Source organism: Podarcis erhardii, assembly GCF_964252035.2.
Source record: "Podarcis erhardii genome assembly, chromosome: 5".
Taxonomy (NCBI): domain Eukaryota; kingdom Metazoa; phylum Chordata; class Lepidosauria; order Squamata; family Lacertidae; genus Podarcis; species Podarcis erhardii.
The window spans coordinates 71545284-71563639 of record NC_138509.1 but is presented as its reverse complement, the minus strand read 5'-3'; the positions used below and the strand labels follow the sequence as shown (position 1 = coordinate 71563639).

The window sequence follows — 18356 nt, the reverse complement described above, 5'->3', positions numbered from 1 at the left end:
AAGTGGGATCATCTTTAAGGATGGTCCTGGTTGCCAGCAGACCCCCAGGCCGGTTCCTCCCCCCCCCCCCGGCGTGGGTGGAGTAATGCCGTCATGCCAGGGTGGCACCATGATCACGCCAGCTTCTTGGCCAATCACTTTTGTGTGGGGCGATCGTGAGGGGATATAAAATGGCATAGTGACGCATGTCAGGCACCTTCTTCGCACTGCCAAACACCCACCAACTCTTTATTTTAGATGTCCCCTGGCCTTGCTTTGGACTTTGGTTGGTCGCCTATTTTGGGTTGGGGGGCAGGTAGGAATTTTTCCATTTGGCAGATTGGCATTGGCCACTTGGTTTTCGCCTACCTCTTAGCAATTGTCACAACTTTGTAAGGTTTGGCGGTTAGGCATTGGTTTATTGATTTACGGGGTAGGGGAGGTCAGCCAAGGGTATTCCATTAAAGGAATCCAGGGCCTGGATCCTATCCGAAGTCCGCTTGAGGGGCTAGGGCCATACCAGGCCTCTGGGGACACGGAGGAGAGCTACAGACGGGTTCCCCTGATGTAGCTTCCTCTTTGGGTGGTTTACCCTTACTGACTTCCTGCAAAGAGGGCAGGAGTCCAATATAGTCCTTTGCCAATGCCTAAGCCAATACCGCTCACATTTCTGTAATCAGTAAAGTTGTGGCCTAAAATTTTGCCCAATAACCTTAAACCAAAATTCTGTGTCAGTGTGAATTTTATTCTAACGAGGGGCTGGTTTGAGGGCCTTGCCACGGAATTGGTTTTTTTTTTTAGATGAGACAAATACTTCACCCAGTGATTTCTGTGCGGTGGATCTGCATATATTATGGTTTGTCAAATATTTCCCCCGACTGTGGTTCCACATTGACTCATCACCTAGAGGACCACACATTTTGGCTGGCCTAGGTAGCTAAGCCAAGCTGTATGGTTACCAGGCCCCCATGCCTTTCCTTCAGTTCATCTGTGTTCAGAACCAAGGCCTTAGTTGCTGACCTATCTGTGTACCCCTTCAACAGGTCATAACAATCCCTTGTTCTCCTTTTCACATCCAAAGGTTTGCCACCAAACAGTCAAGCCCAAGCTGGAAAGGGTGTGGGGATCTTCTGCATTCATGTGCCCAGCCATCCCTAGTGCAACATAGCAATGGGCATGATCACCACCACCCAGCTAACATGAACAGCAAAATCCTAGCTATGTATACACAAAAGTAAACTCTGCTAAATTCAATGGGTTTTCCTTCCAGGTGAACGAGAGTTAGGACTGTAGCCATAATCTTACATTGCAAACTCATTTGCCTACTTAGTGGGCTCCCCAGCTGGTGTGGGTGTGTGGCACATGAATTATGATTATGATTATGATTATGATTATGATTATGATTATGATTTATTAATTTGTATACTGCCCTTTATCCTTAGATCTCAGAGCAGTTCACACCATAAAAATACAAGATAGAAAAGACAAAATACATAATAAAAACAAGAATAACCCCTCCCCTACACACATTTTATTATTACATGAAGATTTACCTTTTATTTGACTGCTTCTCCTGAGCACTTTTTTTTAAAAGGCTAATATTGCACTTCAGCAATAACAATGCTTTCACGATGGCTTATGAAGATATAGTCCAGCTTCTGACTGGCAATGGAATGGGGCTGACTGAAAAATACTTTATCCTGACAAAGAGATCAGGATAAATGCCAAGTTAAATAGAGCAATAGTACTTTTTATTTCTATTTCTAGTAAGCCACATGAATTTAAAATGTGTCCAAGCATAAAAGAGTAATGTGGCGGGGGGGGGGGGAATAAGTGTGCAGCTCAGGGAAACATTTGAAATTACAACAGGCTGTTCTGCAGCAAATTTACTGAGAATATTGCCCGTGAGCTGTGATAAGGCATTATGTATGTATTTTTTTATTTTAAAGGACAAGTTCCTGAGCTAAATGTGTTGATGTGTGTAGGATGTGTAGGATGATTTGATATTATTTCCACATGCTATAATTATCCACCACCCCTCCTTGAGCAAGCTAACTATCAGGGATAAATCAGGCTAATAATGAACATTTTGACCAGCCGATGATGCTTTTGTCTCGGTGTGTGCTTTTTCTCAGCACATCTTGCTGTGCATGAAAGCAGCAGATCTCATACTGTGTATATATTGTTTATATATTAGAAACTGAGGCTCCAAAGAAGATGTCAGCTCAGCTTAATGTTGTTCTTGCATCTTGTTTCTGTTTCATCAGCAGGAGAAACCCAAACTTCTAGAGCCTTTGGATTATGAAACTGTCATTGGGGAGATTGAGAAGACTGTTGAAAACGACGGTCTCAAGGAACTCATCCTGTTCCCAGATGATGATTTTTCGGTAAGCGACAAATGAAGCCAGAGCTCACCCAACACCATTTCCCCTCTAGAGCTCCTGGTTAAACTGGACTAGTTCTTATTGCAGAAGAGAGCAATGTAGTTCTACATCAGAAAACCTTTAAACCCAATGAGATATATACATGGATATTAGAGCATGTCCGTAGTTTTGCTTGTCCTGTTTCTTGAAAGCATAGGGCTAAGTATTTTTCCACTTGACTTGTGCTTTCTAGGCATGGGTCCAAGCAGTTTCCCACTTGTCCAACTCCTTTCCTAGCAAAAACCTGCTCTTTAGCTTTAAAGCCAAATGTAGTTACCAAATTCACCCTTCATCTCTCACAACAACTTCCCTGGTAAGTTGGGTGTTGCCGCTTGAACACTTTCACACATCAATGTCCAAGACAGGGCTTCCCCAAGGGAAGGAGATAGTGAGGGGTGTAGCTCATTGGGATCGCCTCTGGAAGAGTAATTGTAAGCATTGGTGTAGAACTGCCCCCACCAGACTTCCCTGCTGGTTAGACCCTCCAGGAGCCTTGGCCCACATCACTGTCAAACAATCCTCAGCCTTCCAGCCAGCTTTGGCACATTTGCCAGGATGATCTCTGTCCACCTCCACAGCTTCAAAGTTGGATGGAAGACCAGTAGCTCGTCATGGTCATGAAAGGAAAGTGCCACACACATAGTGGCAAGCATGGTTGAGCACTGGGTATAACTGCTCTTCCTATGGTGTGGTGTTTATCCACCCAGGTTACATTTTCCCTGTACTTATTGCCATAGCCCAGTAATCCATAGTACTTAATGAGAAATAATTCTTCTCCTTCTGCTCCACCACATCCAGGAATGACCAAAGTTTCAGCTCAGTTCAGTAGTTTTCATTTTTGTAGCATAATGACTTACAGATCTGGAAATGGAAGCATTTAAATTCAGGACAAACTAGAAGATTATTTGTTCCCGCAGTACTTAGCCTAGGAAAATAAAACATCTCATAAGCTACCTAATTCACTGCCTACTGAAAGGTATTGAGCTTGAGAGATTAGTGTTGGAAAACTTTAGCACCGGTGTCAAAGTTGTGGGTTCTTTCCCACTACTGTGATACCAAATGTGAAAGAAGGGGATTCTTTTCTCAAAGCCTTGCTAGAAGGGTACAGGGTCCAACAATCTCAACACTTCTCTCAGAATGAGAGCTTTTTGAGATGGATCCCCTCTCTCTGGCAGATTTGCTTCAATTTCCCCTCAAGTAAATTTTGGGATACACACACACACACACACACACACACACACACATCCCCCACCTAACCAGGTAATCAAAAGCCTGTGGAGGGAAAGAGCATTTCCATCTGTGGTAGGTCAATCCAATTCAAGGTCAAGATCCCATCCCATGCAGTTCATTCAAGCCATTTTGCAAATTAGTTCATTAAATATTTTGATTTGGGTGCTGAAATGTTATCATGAATGATTTAGGCTTTTGCTTCTTTCTGTACCAGAAGGCATTGAAAGTGGTGCATTTTAATAATAGCAGGCAATGAGTTTTAGCCACCTCATCTTTTGATCAAGAGATCTGATTCTGAGATGTATCTCTCTAGGGAGGCTCAGCCAGTTTCCAGTTGAGGTGCAATCTTACTTTGCCATAGTAAACCTCTCTAACTCATGAGAATTTCTGTTTATCCTCCATGCTTAGTAAGGGTAGTAATTCTGAATCACAAAAAAATAGAGATAGCACGCTATAAGACTGCAAAGTATCATTGTATCCCATTGCTCATTGGAGAGGGGACCTGGCATGATGGCCAATGTCTCTGAGATGGGCATGCAGCAGAGCTTCTCAGAGAGCATTAACTAGGTTGCTCAGCAACTGCTTTCAGGGGGCTACATCCCCTGGGCATGCTGTGAGTATTGGGCTGCTCCCCCAAATGAAGATCTGTGCAGATCTGTTTCTTTCTCTAGAGCTGTGTTTTCATTTCTACAACCTTTGGTGAGAGAATGTTTCCATTTAAAAATGTGAGCTGTTACAACCCCAAACTATTTGCTGCCCTTGTCAGATGCTAAAATCAACTCATTTCAGACTAATATAAACTGCAGCAGTTTAGAAACACAATTACTCTACTGAACAGGAAGTACTTTTGTGGCAGAGTTTGAAGCTAGTGGTCTGAGCACGCCTAATTCTCAGAAGGGAAGTTCATTGCAACTTGAAGAACAATACTGAGAGGAGCACAGGATTCTTCATACCCCAGTTCTTTCTAAATTTTGAGTCTTGAATTCCTTTTAAGTTATTATCTGTTCATTTAGGAGAATGTGGTGCATATTAGAACAACGGCTTTTAATCCACAAGCTGCCCATACATTTCAAACATGAATTTTAGTGCGTTATTTGGGCAAAACAGCTGAATAATTTCTGTCTCCAACCTGATAAATGGAGCCACAACATTTGTTTATACAATTTTCACAGCAGTGTGGTCAACTTGCCAGATGTTTGGCACCTGGCCCCCTTGTCTCTCTGACTGGTGGTTACTACTTCCTCCTCCCATCCATATCCACATTCATGCCACATCCGCATGGCATGAAATATACAAGACTGAACTTCAGAGAGGAACTGGGGATTTAAGGCAACTTTTCCCGGATTCTTCCCATCTCCCACAATGCGCAAGCCCAAACTTGCCCCAAAGAATCTTTGCAGTTGGTTCCTGACTACAGTCAATCTTCAAAGAGAGTGACTTTGGTTTAAGCCTTCTGTTGTTTGAGTTTCCCTTTCTTCAGGGAAAGGGCTAGAGCCATGCTCATAAACCAGGGATAATGGGAGCTGGAGTCCAACAACATCTGGAGAATGACACATTGGCCATCCCTGCTCTAAGCTGTGTAGAGCTGTCAGTTTTCCTTCCAGCTTCCTTTAATCAGAGATGGCATTTTTCATCTCCAAGTCCAATGGGTTAAATGCAAAAGCACATCTCTGATCGCTACAGGTACTCCTTCACGCTGAATAATATAATAACAATCAATTTCACAACATGATTATGGGGATTACATGATTAATGGGGATTGCAAAGCATTTTGCCTGGTGACATGTTCTGCATAAATACTAATAATTTATATAGAACACATTACCTTGCAAAATACTTTCCAGTTCCGCTCCTTAATCCCCACAATCATGCTGTGAAATTGTGATGTTTCACAAAATGTTCCCTGTTTATGCCACTAAACAGGTAGTTCTGTGTGAAAGAACATTATTAGATATTGAGATATATGTGAGAAGGAATATATTTATCAATTTCATTGAAAATTCATTTTCAGCAGGATGCAAAAGTAGCAATTGCTTTCAGGGGTATCAACATCCCTCCGATACAATTCATGTTGAGCTGATGAAGCAAATTGTTCTGTTAACAGTTTCATAGACTTGTAGAGTTGGAAGGGACCATGAGGGTCATCTAAGTCCAACCTCTACAATGCAGATATCTTTTCCCCAATGTGGGGCTCAAACCTACAACCCTGAGATTAAGAGTCTCATGCTCTACTGACTGAGCTATCCACTGGAAAGTCTTATTCTCTAGCTCAAATGCTATGATGTTGGGGAAGCAAAGGACTCCATTGCTGTATCACTTGTCTCAGAACCAGGTTATCCATCTCTATATAGCAGATCCCTGTTCCACTTCCCTATTAGACTAAAATGAGAATGCTGAAACATTTTGAATCTCTTTTGTTTAATTGCAGATAGCCACAGTTCCCTGGGAAATAAGAACACTGTACTCATCAGTTTCTGAAGATACAGAGCAAAAAGCAGAGCATTTGTTTGTTAAAGAGGTAAATTAACATTTGTTTTATCTCCTTGACCTTACATAGGTACCGTTGTTGCAGTGGATTTTATTTTAATTAAAGATTAAACAATGTTATGGCCTTTCAAGAAGGCATGAACAATAGCATCTTGATGGGATTTAGCCCAATACAGTCTACACTGTATTGTACCTGCCTCTCCAGGATTTCAGACAGGGGACATTCCCATCCCTAGCTGGAGATATCAGGGGTTGAACGTGAGACCTTCTGAATGGAAAGCAGATTCTCTACCACTGAGCTATGGCCCCTCCACATGAATCACTAGTCCACACAGTGTGGAGTAGCTGTTGTCCTAACTTAGCAAGTATACCATTTGGGAAAGTATCCTGTTTCCAGTTGTGATCTTCAGAAAAGGTGAGGCGGGAGTTGAAACATGATACTCAACACAGTAGCAAAGCCAGCACTGGCTTCCTTGCTTTTATTAGAAAAGCAATGACTTTCAGAGCGGAACATGACATATTCTATCTGGAAATTATTGCGAACTGGCAAGTTGTCGCTTAGACTGAAGCCTTCCATGGAGCCAAAGGAAGTGTGAAAGCAGCGGCACAATGACAAATGCAGGGAGATGGAATTATGATTTCAATGGGAATTTGGTTAATGGAACAGTCTCAGGATAAGGGCTTTAAACTGTTCCACTTTCCATTTCCAAGTCTATATATAGCAAGTAAACGAAAACCTCAGCACAAAGTATTTAGTAGCACCCAGGCTTTTCTTTCCTCTGCTGAGACTGAAAGTATTGCTAAGGTTCAGAATAAGGATGTGCTTTGTTACCATCAGCAGTAATAAAGGTCATTCAGAAATGAAGGACAACCTTCCCCAACCTGATGCATCTCAGATATTTTGGACCAAAACTCTCATCAGCCTAAGACAACATGACCAATGACTGGCGTCTGGTAGGAGTTTTAGTCTAACAACATATAGAGGGCTATGGGAGGTTATAGAAGGCTCTGGGAGGCTGATGTAAGGATTCCTTTATTCCAGCCCATATAGTTGAGGTGCCTGATGGAATGATTAGTAAGATATTGAAAATATTGTTTCCTCATAACAGAGCCACAAAGTGGTATGCCCTGCTTACAGATGATACCCACAGGACAGACTTCCTGGAATTTAACCTCAGGTTCTGTGGAGACACATTTTCCTTTACATTCACTTTTAAAAATCCTGGAAATACATAATAGTATATAATAACTGGTTTTACATTTATGCCTTTTCAATGTTATGGATATTTATTTTGCATGCTAATTATGAACAATATTTAGAATGCTATATGATGTAACTTGCATCAACTGGCCACTTGTCTCTGGTAACCTCTCTCTTAAATCATGAATGTTGGCTCATATAGATCTGTTTTGTTTTATTGGTACAATTGCTGCAGGTTTGCCATGGACCTTGGCTAGAATAATATTTGATTTGTTTTCACTTTCACAAACTTTGCTGTGCATTGCAGAGGAAGTTCGTGAAATGCCACACCCATCTTGGTTAAATTATATTAATTATTCTTTTGTCTTTTTTCCATGCTTATTACAGGGGTCAAATAGGGCACTGTAACATCCCCTTTCTCTCGCATGTTATCAAGAAAGAGGACCTGAGTCTAACCTGAGTATATTCAAGAAATGTTTCCAGCTTTCATTTGTAGGATCTTCTAGATTCCCATTCTTACCCCAGTCTAACCTTCCTGGCTGACACATGCCATAATGGTATCAAGGAAAAACTTCATATCATCAGCACGCTTTTTAAAGACTTGTCATCCAAATCTGGCATGATCCTACTAAGGAATAATCATTTTTTTCCCATTTTTCAGATGTGGCTCTGCCCAGTTTATAGATGGGTGGTCTGGCAGGAAGTAGCTTGTTGGAACATCATCTGAACTTTGCAGGGGCCCCGTCTTGCATGTGCTCATCTGTGGTGCACTGCTGTCCAAAAACGATACAGTTCTTCATATACTAAAGCTAGTCTTTTACAGTTATTTGAATGTGCTTTTTGTTCTGTTTACATTAGATGTATTGATCTCTATGAAGAAAAGCAACCCTTTAGTATTAAACTGTAGGTCCAAGAACTGTGGTTAGTTGTATGTGTCAACTCTGTATCTATTTACAATTGCTTGAGTGAATATGGCATATTATTGAGAATTAATGCTCTGTTGATCTTCCAATGCATGCGTAACTATTGCATTCCCCCCACTTATAATGACTAGTAAGAGAAATGCCAGTGGAAAAGAAGAAAACTGGCCCTTTCTTAAGAATGCAGTTTTTGTCCATGTGCCAGCTACAAAATGAATGAAGTGTGGGATCTTTTCTGATCCTTATCCAACTCACTGAAAGGGCTTTTTCATTGGCTCATATAGTAGTGTGTACACATTGCTGCTAATCAAATATACACTTATCATGGACCAGATGTTTACCAGCTTTCTTTCAGAAAAACCTAAATCACGGGGGGAGGGGGGACAGAGCTAGGAATGTTCTTGTCCACCTGCTAATCTGCACACAAGGGACTGATCCCCTTATATCCCAGTCCAGCATTTCATGCAGAACTCGCATTAGGTCAAATCTGGACTAAGTTGGTTGCATGTTGTTTCCATTTAGTTCAATGAGATTTAATTTAAGTCTTTGGTGACATCAGGTTTAATTAACTTTGTCCAGATACACAACCCATTGCCTCTAATTTTGTGGGAAAGATATGCTGGGTTGGGTATCTATCACTATCTATCTATCTATCTATCTATCTATCTATCTATCTATGCTAGTTAGCAATATAATAATTTATGTCTGCATATAATAATAATAATAATTTATGATAATAATAATTTATGATATAATAATTTATGTCTGTGTATCTGAAGAAGTGTGCATGCACACGAAAGCTCATACCAAGAACTGACTTAGTTGGTCTTTAAGGTGCTACTGGAAGGAATTTGTTATGTCTGCAGGCACATGGGACTGCTACCTTGCAAAAGCTAAGCAGGTCTGAGCTGGTCCGCACCTGGATGGGTGACTTCTTGGGAACAATGTGGGATTTGCCTTGGATTCCATGATGGAAGAAAGGCGGGATATGACTGGGAGAAAATTAATAAATGTGCTCCTCATCACACAAGGCTGTTCTTCACAGCTTTTATTTTGTTCCTCCTTGCAGCAATTGTACATTGGAGGTTATTGTTATTAGACTTTTGCAGACAGTCAAAGCTGGGATAGAGTGACTGACCCTGAAATCATTTTGTAACATTTTGGGGGCAATGGGGTGGATTTGGCAGAGGTGTCCCTCCATTCAGCCCTGCCAGCTTCCACTAGCATCACTCTGCTGGTTTGGGGTTCCCTGTTCCACTTGCCAAACATGTGGGGTGCCTCAGGGTTCTGTCCTCTCCCCCATGCTTTTCAACATTTACATGCAGCCGCTGGGAGAGATCATCAGGAGGTTTGGGCTGGGTGTTCATCAGTATGCGGATGATACCCAGCTCTACCTCTCTTTTAAATCAGAACCAGTGAAGGCAGTGAAGGGCCTGTGTGAGTGCCTGGAGGCGGTTGGAGGATGGATGGCGGCTAACGGATTGAGGTTGAATCCTGACAAGACAGAAGTACTGTTTTTGGGGGACAGGAGGCGGGCAGGTGTGGAGGATTCCCTGGTCCTGAATGGGGTAACTGTACCCCTGAAGGACCAGGTGCGCAGCCTGGGAGTCATTTTGGACTCACAGCTGTCCATGGAAGCACAGGTCAAATCTGTGTCCAGGGCAGCTGTTTACCAGCTCCATCTGGTACGTAGGCTGAGACCCTATCTGCCTGCGGACTGTCTCGCCAGAGTGGTGCATGCTCTGGTTATCTCCCGCTTGGACTACTGCAATGCGCTCTACGTGGGGCTACCTTTGAAGGTGACTCGGAAACTACAACTAATCCAGAATGCGGCAGCTAGACTGGTGACTGGGAGCGGCTGCCGAGACCATATAACACCGGTCTTGAAAGACCTACATTGGCTCCCAGTATGTTTCCGAGCACAATTCAAAGTGTTGGTGCTGACCTTTAAAGCCCTAAACGGCCTTGGTCCAGTATACCTGAAGGAGCGTCTCCACCCCCATCATTCTGCCCGGACACTGAGGTCCAGCTCCGAGGGCCTTCTGGCGGTTCCCTCATTGCGAGAAGCAAAGCTACAGGGAACCAGGCAGAGGGCCTTCTCGGTAGTGGCCCCCGCCCTGTGGAACGCCCTTCCAGCAGATGTCAAAGCAATAAACAACTACCTGACATTCAGAAGACATCTTAAGGCAGCCCTGTTCAGGGAAGTTTTTAACATGTGATATTTTACTGTATTTTTGGTTTTTATGGAAGCCACCCAGAGTGGCTGGGGAGGCCCAGCCAGATGGGCGGGGTATAAATAATAAATTATTATTATTATTATTATTATTATTATTATTATTATTATTATTATGTGGATAGGTGGATTCCCACCATTGGCAGCCAGTGGGAAGCCCCCAGATTCTAGGCTAGTGCAGCAATTTGTCTGCACGCCTTCCACCCACTGGCGGAGGAAGAGGAGTGCGGGGGAGCACATCGCCCCTGACAGTGCAATCCCAGCTGGGTGCCATCGCAGCTGCACCCCCGCCGCCCGTGCTGGGCGCCCCGCCCCTCAGGCAGCGTGCCACATCCCCAGGACGCACGCCACCCCTGCCCCCATCTGCTCTCCACTCCCTGGTGCCGGAGCATGAAGCTCTGCCACTGCTTCCTCCATTGCTCTAGCAAAATGCTGGTCTGCACAGCAGGGCTGATGTTGAAGAGATGGCCTCATTGCTCCACTAAGATAAGCATTGGCTTGCAACCTAACTCAAGGTCATTCTGTACCTGTGGTAGGACTGGTAATCAAATAAACTCGATGTTTCTAGGACTCCTGCCCTGGGCATTTGAATCAGAGTAAAAGCACAGATTTAATTTGAAGAACAGCATGTGTGGTCCTTTTTATTTTTTATTTCCTAGTTCTCATCTAAAAATTATTTCCACAGCTATGTTGTGGCACAAGCACAGGACAAAGAGCCAAGGCAGTCCAGCTGACACAGCAGTGCATAAATCAGCTTGCTACTAGGCACACTTGCAATTTGATTAAACAATGTTGTAGTGCTCTTAAGGCACTGTACAATTATTAAATCCTGCCACAAAGCTTTAACCCTAATTCTCAAGACAGAATTTAATCAAGTCCATTCTCTTTGTTTACTTCTTGATGAAGTTCCTGTGAAATTTTTATTCCTTAGCAAATTTGTCATAATATTAGAATAATATACTGGGAAATGTTTTTTAGTGTGAAGACAAAACTGTCTGCTGCTGTCAACACAGTTTACATGTTTAATGTTCCATTCCTCTGGACAGTGAGGGATCCTCCTTGAGGGATATGTGATGAACTATGGGTACACACAGAGAGAGAATCACACACATATTGAAAGATACCTCACTGTGCTAACGAGTGAGTCCAAGATGAGCAACAAAGCCAAATCATGGTTTGGAAAATATGAGTTGTGTGGAGGAAAAAGAAGTAGTTCTGCTTAAGAAAAAATAAAAAGACAGTTGAGATATAATTAATTGCACAGAGGCTGCAATCATTAACTTGATTGGAGTCTTGCCACAGATTCCACTGGAACAGGGATTGCATGCACCATAAGGAATATTAGGAAAAAACAGGGAGGAGGAAGAATGGAAAAGCTTAGGACTGGTGAGCTTGCAAGGGTAGTGAAATTACATTTGGGGGAATAACCAGCAGTCTCCATACAATATTGAAGGAAAGGGCTGCTTTTCAGGAGGGAAAGGCCTGTTGCGTACTTTCCTACAAGGTTCTTCTCACCCATTTACTCACACTTCAGCCCTGCTGATTTCATTGCATGACTTAATCATGGAGGATTACAACGACTGAATGTTACTTCCCCGAGGAACAGATCTTGGAGATGCTGTGCACAAGGGTTTTCTTACCTACAGCTGTTGTCTCCAAGAGAATAAATCAGCTGTTGGGAGTGGGTGGGAATGGCAAATATCAGTGCCTGGAAGTGGTCTCCCTCCAACAGCTTATTGGTGCAACAGTGATAATAGCACCAAGCATTTGGTGGTATATTTGGGATGCAGAACTAGTGTATGTACTAGGTATATTTCTTGGACATACATAACTTTTTGCACATGTGGGAGTGCATCCACAAAGGTGATCTGCATTTTTTTCTGTATATGAATTATCAATTCCCACCACCACTAAATTTGCTTGATGTAAGTGTCCCTTTCTCATTTATTTATTTTTAGGCTTGTAAATATTACAGTTCCCAATGGCACATTGTAAACTACAGATATGAACAGTACTCAGGAGATTTTAGACAATTACCAAGGTAAGAGACTCTCTATATTTTTTCCTGGTGCTTTAATGTTATTTTTAATAATTATATGTCAGTGTCTAGGTTTATGCTATGGAACTGCCCCTAGCTTCTGGTGAGTTATCTTAGGACACTGTATACACAACATTCTCTGCTATGGCTGCCATTCAGTTCAGTCATAATAAATTCATATCATGTAATTAATCTCCATGGAATGCATGGGCTTGATGGACTCTGAACTGGATCTCAAAATCGGTGTGCTGTTGTGAGTAAGAATGTAAGCATAGAGCCTGGGTGTCCTTGACTTAAAGTGTCTTCAACTCAGGTGTCTTTGGGCAAGTCATACTCCCAGAAATTGATATTTATCTGGAAACATAATGTGGTTCTTAACCCTTTCAAGTTGTGAGAGCAGTTTGGATATCAAAGCTATTCGCTCTTGGATGTTAAGATCAGCAGGAAGGGCGCTTTTTAAATTTCTGCCACCCTGAGAAGCTTGCAGGGGGGACATCAGCAGAAACCACAGAACAGCATGGTGGGGAGGACGAGGGGAATAGTTTTGCCTGACAAGCTGGAATGCTTGTATTGATGGAATGTTCATTTTAGCACAACACCACATTTAATTCCACCCTGGATCACACATGAAACTCAGGGACTTGTTGTTGATTATGATGTTGCTAACCGTAAGGTCCCGGGGTGAATTGCAACAATTAAAACACAGCATTAATATTAAAAGCAATATTACACAATATTTAAAACAAGGGAGACAATTCTCAATCATTCCTCCCCATTTCTGCATGCCCCTGCCCCCACAAATCAGCTATGAAGGGTCTGGGCCTCTTTGGGGCAGATTTAGGGGGTTGGAAAGGAGGAGAAGGAGGAACCCCTGAAAATTGCCTTCCTCCCCATTCTGCTTATTGATGCCTTTTGACAGCAGAGGGTAACCAACTGGATTTTCCCCTGTGATTGTACCAAAAACAAACAAAAAACAAAAAACCCCCAAATCATTCCTGACCACATTAAGCTAGCTTAAGCCCATAAGGATGTTTGCATGCAAAAATCTAGTTAGCTGAAAGGAGGGAAGGAAATGTGCACTATTAGAAGCGGGCACTTCTTCCTGTCCTCTTAAAACACCTTGGGAGTAGATCTAAGTAAAGAACTCACTCATGGCTTCCTGTACTTGTCAACCCTGTATGACAGGGACACCATTTGATCTGGCCCACTGATGACAAGGACAGCCCATAGAGCTGCACGGCAGATTCAGAAGACCCAGCACTTTGAGGCCTCTCTTTCTCAGCTGCCCTTCTACATCTCTCCTGTCCCTTCCATCTTAATAACAGCTTGGGAGTAAACGGGTTGGCCTTTCATTGGACACCTTGTGTCTCATCCCATCCTGACTTGTATTAGATTGTAGAATCTTAGAAGTTTGGTGAGGAGATGGTTTTTGTTTTAAATCAGCTTTCTTTCTTTTTTAAAAGTGCCTTCCTCCCAGCAAGCTATTTTTCACCAAATAGCCCATAGAGCTTTTATTTTTCAATAATAATCAGAACCTTGCCTTTGGATTTTGTACTGAGAACCACATGAATTAGAACCGGGCAGTGATACTACGCTGCCAGCATGACTGAAACCTTGAAGCGCTGCACTGGGAAGATTCAATTGTTTCCTTCCCTCAAGGCATGTTGCGTTAACTGGCTGTTTTGGACACTCACAGAGCACATAGATTGGTGGAGAAGTCAGCTTCACTCAAGAGCAATTTTTCTCTAGCAGGAAACATTTGGGGGGGGGGAGGATAAAAAAAATAAGCACAGGTGGGCATATAATCTGGAGACAAAAAAGTTGACTTTGGGACAGTCTTTTTGTCCTTAAATTGCGAAGTAAGATGACAGGGAAGCATTTACAATGTGTAATATGCCTCATCCTGTGTATTTAGCAGTTAGTATAGATTTTTCATGAGCATCTGACTTCTTCTTTAAGAAGAAGTAGGCCAGGCATGTCCAAAGTCCGTTTTGGGGGCCTAATCTGGCCCACCAGTTGGTTTAATCCATCCCCTGTGGCAGTTTATTCCTAAAAAAAGGTCAACAACTTTGGTTGGTCCTTTGGTCAGCCCTCACGGCCCTCCACTTCATCAAATCTGGCCCTCTCTGAAAAAAGTTTGGACACCACTGATGTAGGCTGTTGTTGAAAAGCAAAACTTTTCACTCTGCAAACTGAAAGTGCTAATATACACTATTCTTTGATATAGACCATATACACAGGCTGCTAGTTAGCTAAGTTGTTGGTACAGGAATACAAAGCCCTATGCAACTTGGGACTGAGATATTCTAAAATATTGTGTCACCTGTTATTTACCCAGCTGATTGGTGTGTTCTGCAGGAGAAATCTGCTGATAGATATAATCTCATCAAGAGATTATATATATATCAAGAGATTCAATGTGATATAGGAATTGGGTCTTCAGTGTGGGGGCACCATTGGAACTCCCTCCTAGGACCTATATGATAGACACATCTCAGCACCTTTCAAAGCCCTTCTTTTTCTAACAAGCCTTTAAATGGAGATTCTTACCCCACTGTGTCGCTATGTGGGATCTGAAATTGTTTTTAGTTTTCATGTTTTTTTATTGCTAATCACTTTGGGAAGTTTCCTGGGAAGCAACTCATTAAATAAACAAGTAGATAGCCCTGTCTGTTCAATAAGATCTTTAGTTAAGGCAGCCCCTGGTTGTGCCATGGTCTGTTGAAGTTCATCTTGTGGCAACTGGGAAGCAGGGCCTTGCCTGAGGTGGTGCCCAGTTTGGGGAGTTGTCTCTCTTCTGAAATGAGACAGGTGCCAACTGGGATGTGCTTTTGGCACTTGTTTAAAATTTACAGTAGTAGCAGTTGGCAGGTTGGCATTAGTGGGGTTGCATTGCTCTCCCAATACTGTATATCACTGCTGGTCATCAAGCGGGGGAAGGGCAAGACAATGGGGAGCTTGGCACCATGTAGGCAGGGGCGGAGGAAGGGGTGTGTGGTGGGGGCGGGCACTCACCACGGGGCCTGGAATGCGCCCAAGCCACGCGTCTCTCCTGGGAGTGACACGGTGGCTTAGGTGCCTGCAGGCTCCTTGCTGCCCCAAACAGTCAGCCCGCCACCTGTCCCTCAGCTGTAGGGCGGCTGAGTGGGAGGAGGCAGGCAGACTCCTCGGAGGCCCCATGGAGCGTCCTGCCCCGGCTGGCCCAGCCCCTGGGTGCAGGGCATGTGCGCCACCCCAGGCGCCCTATCGGCCTGCTCCGCCGCTGCATGTAGGAGCAATGGCAGAGCCAACCCAATGCTCCCAAGCTCCTCGATGCCTTACCCATCCACTTCTTACCACTATATTTTTAAATGATGGAGAAATAAGAGGTCTGACTGACTGCATTAGCAGCCCCTCCCCCTCTTTTAAAGGGAATACTCCATAATATTTCATGAAGATGAAAATTAATCCATTTGCTTTTCCTTAGGTATGAATGCAGACCGGATAAACTCCCTTCACATTCCTTTGAAATTGATCATGAAGATGTTGACAAGGACGAAGTAAGCATACCCGCCCCCACCTGCATTTTCCTCCTCAGTGCTGAGTATCTTGGTGTTTTCCTTATTTTCATGGAAACTTAATAGAAACAAACTTTGTTGGCCATTGCTTGCTCAAAAAAGAAATATATATACTTAAAAAGGAAGTGGAAATTGTTTTGTTTAATAGAAAGAAGGTATTCAATCACATAGTATGGCTTGATGTTTTCAACTTGCAAAAAAATAAGGGGGCAAGGGAAATCAACAAGTCAAAGGAATATTAACCAAGTGTTTTGCACAGGATACAACATCCCACTCATCTTCAAAAGGAGGTGGAGGAGGAGGAAATACAGGAGTTTTCAAATCAGGCTGGCTTTATAAAGGGAATTTTAACAGCACAGTAAACAACAGCATTATGGTTCGGGTAAGGAAAATACTACGTCTTCATTGTTTTGGTGATTATCTATCCATCCTCTCCCTTCTCTGTCTCCCACGATCATTGCATTTCTGCTTTCCGTTTTCATTTAGTTCTTTGTCTCAAAATAGAATAAATGAAAGTGCATTTGGGCTGCAATGCTATTCTCACATTACCTTGGAGTGAGCCCTCATTGAATTCAGCAGGGCTTACTTCTGAGTAGAAATGCATAAATTGCACTATAAGTATAGCAAAGTGGATGTTGCCATTGTCTACTGAAAACGTAACGTATGTTTGAAATGTTTATCAGTAGTGCTACACTTTAAAAAAATTCTCTGAATAAAACACCTTTCAGAAACAATTTGCAGTACGTCCAATCTTGGTTTGTTTGTTTTCACCTAGTCATTCAAAAAGCGCTACTTCCAGCTGACACAGTTGTCAGACAACTCATACATAATGAACTTCTACAAAGATGAAAAGATATCAAAGGAACCCAAAGGCTGCATCTTTTTGGATTCCTGTACGGGGGTTGTGCAGGTAAGCCATTTTGCTGGGTTTTCAAATATAAGCTATGTACAAATGTACCGGAATATGTGTGCGTGTTTCCATAATGTATGTCCCACTTAAACCATCCTTCTGAGGCTGTTTAAGCACATTGTGAAAATCAGCAATTGCTCCAATAAAAGCAGCATTAAAACAATATAAAACCATTGTGCAGAGGAGATGGTTGTATCATCTGCTCGCAGCTTCCGTGACACCCTTCTTTCAGTCTAACTGAAAAGCAAGAGTGACCTGCAACAAAATGTTGCACTGTGAAGTACTCCTGTTCAGGTTTCCACTCAACCTTGCACTTTTCCAAAATATCCCTCCGGTTTTCCATTTCTTGCACTAAAGCAGACACTTAGTGCTCTGTGACCACTAAGCATCCTCAGTCTTCACTGGGCTCTTTGGGCTTTTCCCTTCCACTGATAAGTCCCCCCCCCCAAAGCTTTTTTGTACTTTTGCATACCTGCAAAAAAACACCAAGGGAGACAAAGCTGAGCCCATGCATCAGCCAGCAAAGCAACAGCTGGGTGGAGCTAGATTTTGCTTCCTCCTTCCTGCCACTTGGCTTCTACTGTCAGTTGACTTAAACTGCGGAGCTGAAAGGAAGCATTCTGTGACCCCATTCATTGCTCAAAGGGTGCTGGGTGGTGTGGCTTTTTGTACAGTAGTGGTACAAAGCCACAGGACCACTCTTCCAATCCTGGCCTCTCCACTGCTTACATTGGCAGGGCTGTAGTATGGTAGCTCTGATTTCATTGCGGTCCCACCTTAGACCTATCCAGGTAAATAGCATTGAGGTCAATGCCAGGATAGTGGCTCTGTGGCTACACACAACCACATATTACCACTACTTTTTGTGTGTATATTGTGATAACCCATTGTAATTGACCTGAGGATCATTCAGTAAAAAAGTAAGATATAAATATTGAGGCCCCTTGCAAACCTGTTGATCACGCACATGTCTTGAGCATGAATGACACCATTTTGATTATACTGTATATGGATCAGTGCCTAGCAGATGAGTTTGTTATTGGTATATAGGCTAATACATGCAGGTTGAAATACAGATAATCATGAAACTACTGTGTAAGTTTGTATGCATGTACAATAACTATACAGTGGTACCTCTGGATGCGAACGGGATCCATTCCGGAGCCCTGTTCACATCCTGAGTAGAGCGTAAGACGTGACTGCGCGTCTGCGCATGCGCAGGTCATGTTTTGCCGCTTCCACGCATGCACATGACGTCATTTTGAGCATCTGCGCATGCGCGAGCGGTGAAACCCGGAAGTAACACGCTGCGTTAATTCCGGGTCGCCACGGAGCGTAACTTGAAAACGCTCAACCTGAAGCACGTTTAATCTGAGGT

The 18356-nt window shown here is 43.0% G+C and overlaps 1 protein-coding gene across 13 annotated transcripts in view; it reads left to right on the top strand.

Annotated features, from left to right (window-relative positions):
• DOCK10 (dedicator of cytokinesis 10) overlaps positions 1-18356 on the top strand; it is a 206601-nt gene that overhangs the window by 100503 nt on the left and 87742 nt on the right. For 8 of the 13 annotated variants that reach the window (XM_081861461.1, XM_081861465.1, XM_081861460.1 and 5 more), the window contains exons 2-7: positions 2247-2366; positions 6061-6150; positions 12432-12514; positions 15978-16050; positions 16328-16450; positions 16844-16978. In XM_081861461.1, coding sequence (XP_081717587.1) covers positions 2247-2366; positions 6061-6150; positions 12432-12514; positions 15978-16050; positions 16328-16450; positions 16844-16978 — 624 coding nt within the window. The remainder of the gene's footprint in view (positions 1-2246; positions 2367-6060; positions 6151-12431; positions 12515-15977; positions 16051-16327; positions 16451-16843; positions 16979-18356) is intronic. The other 5 variants (XM_081861455.1, XM_081861462.1, XM_081861454.1 and 2 more) reach the window with 1 other exon arrangement.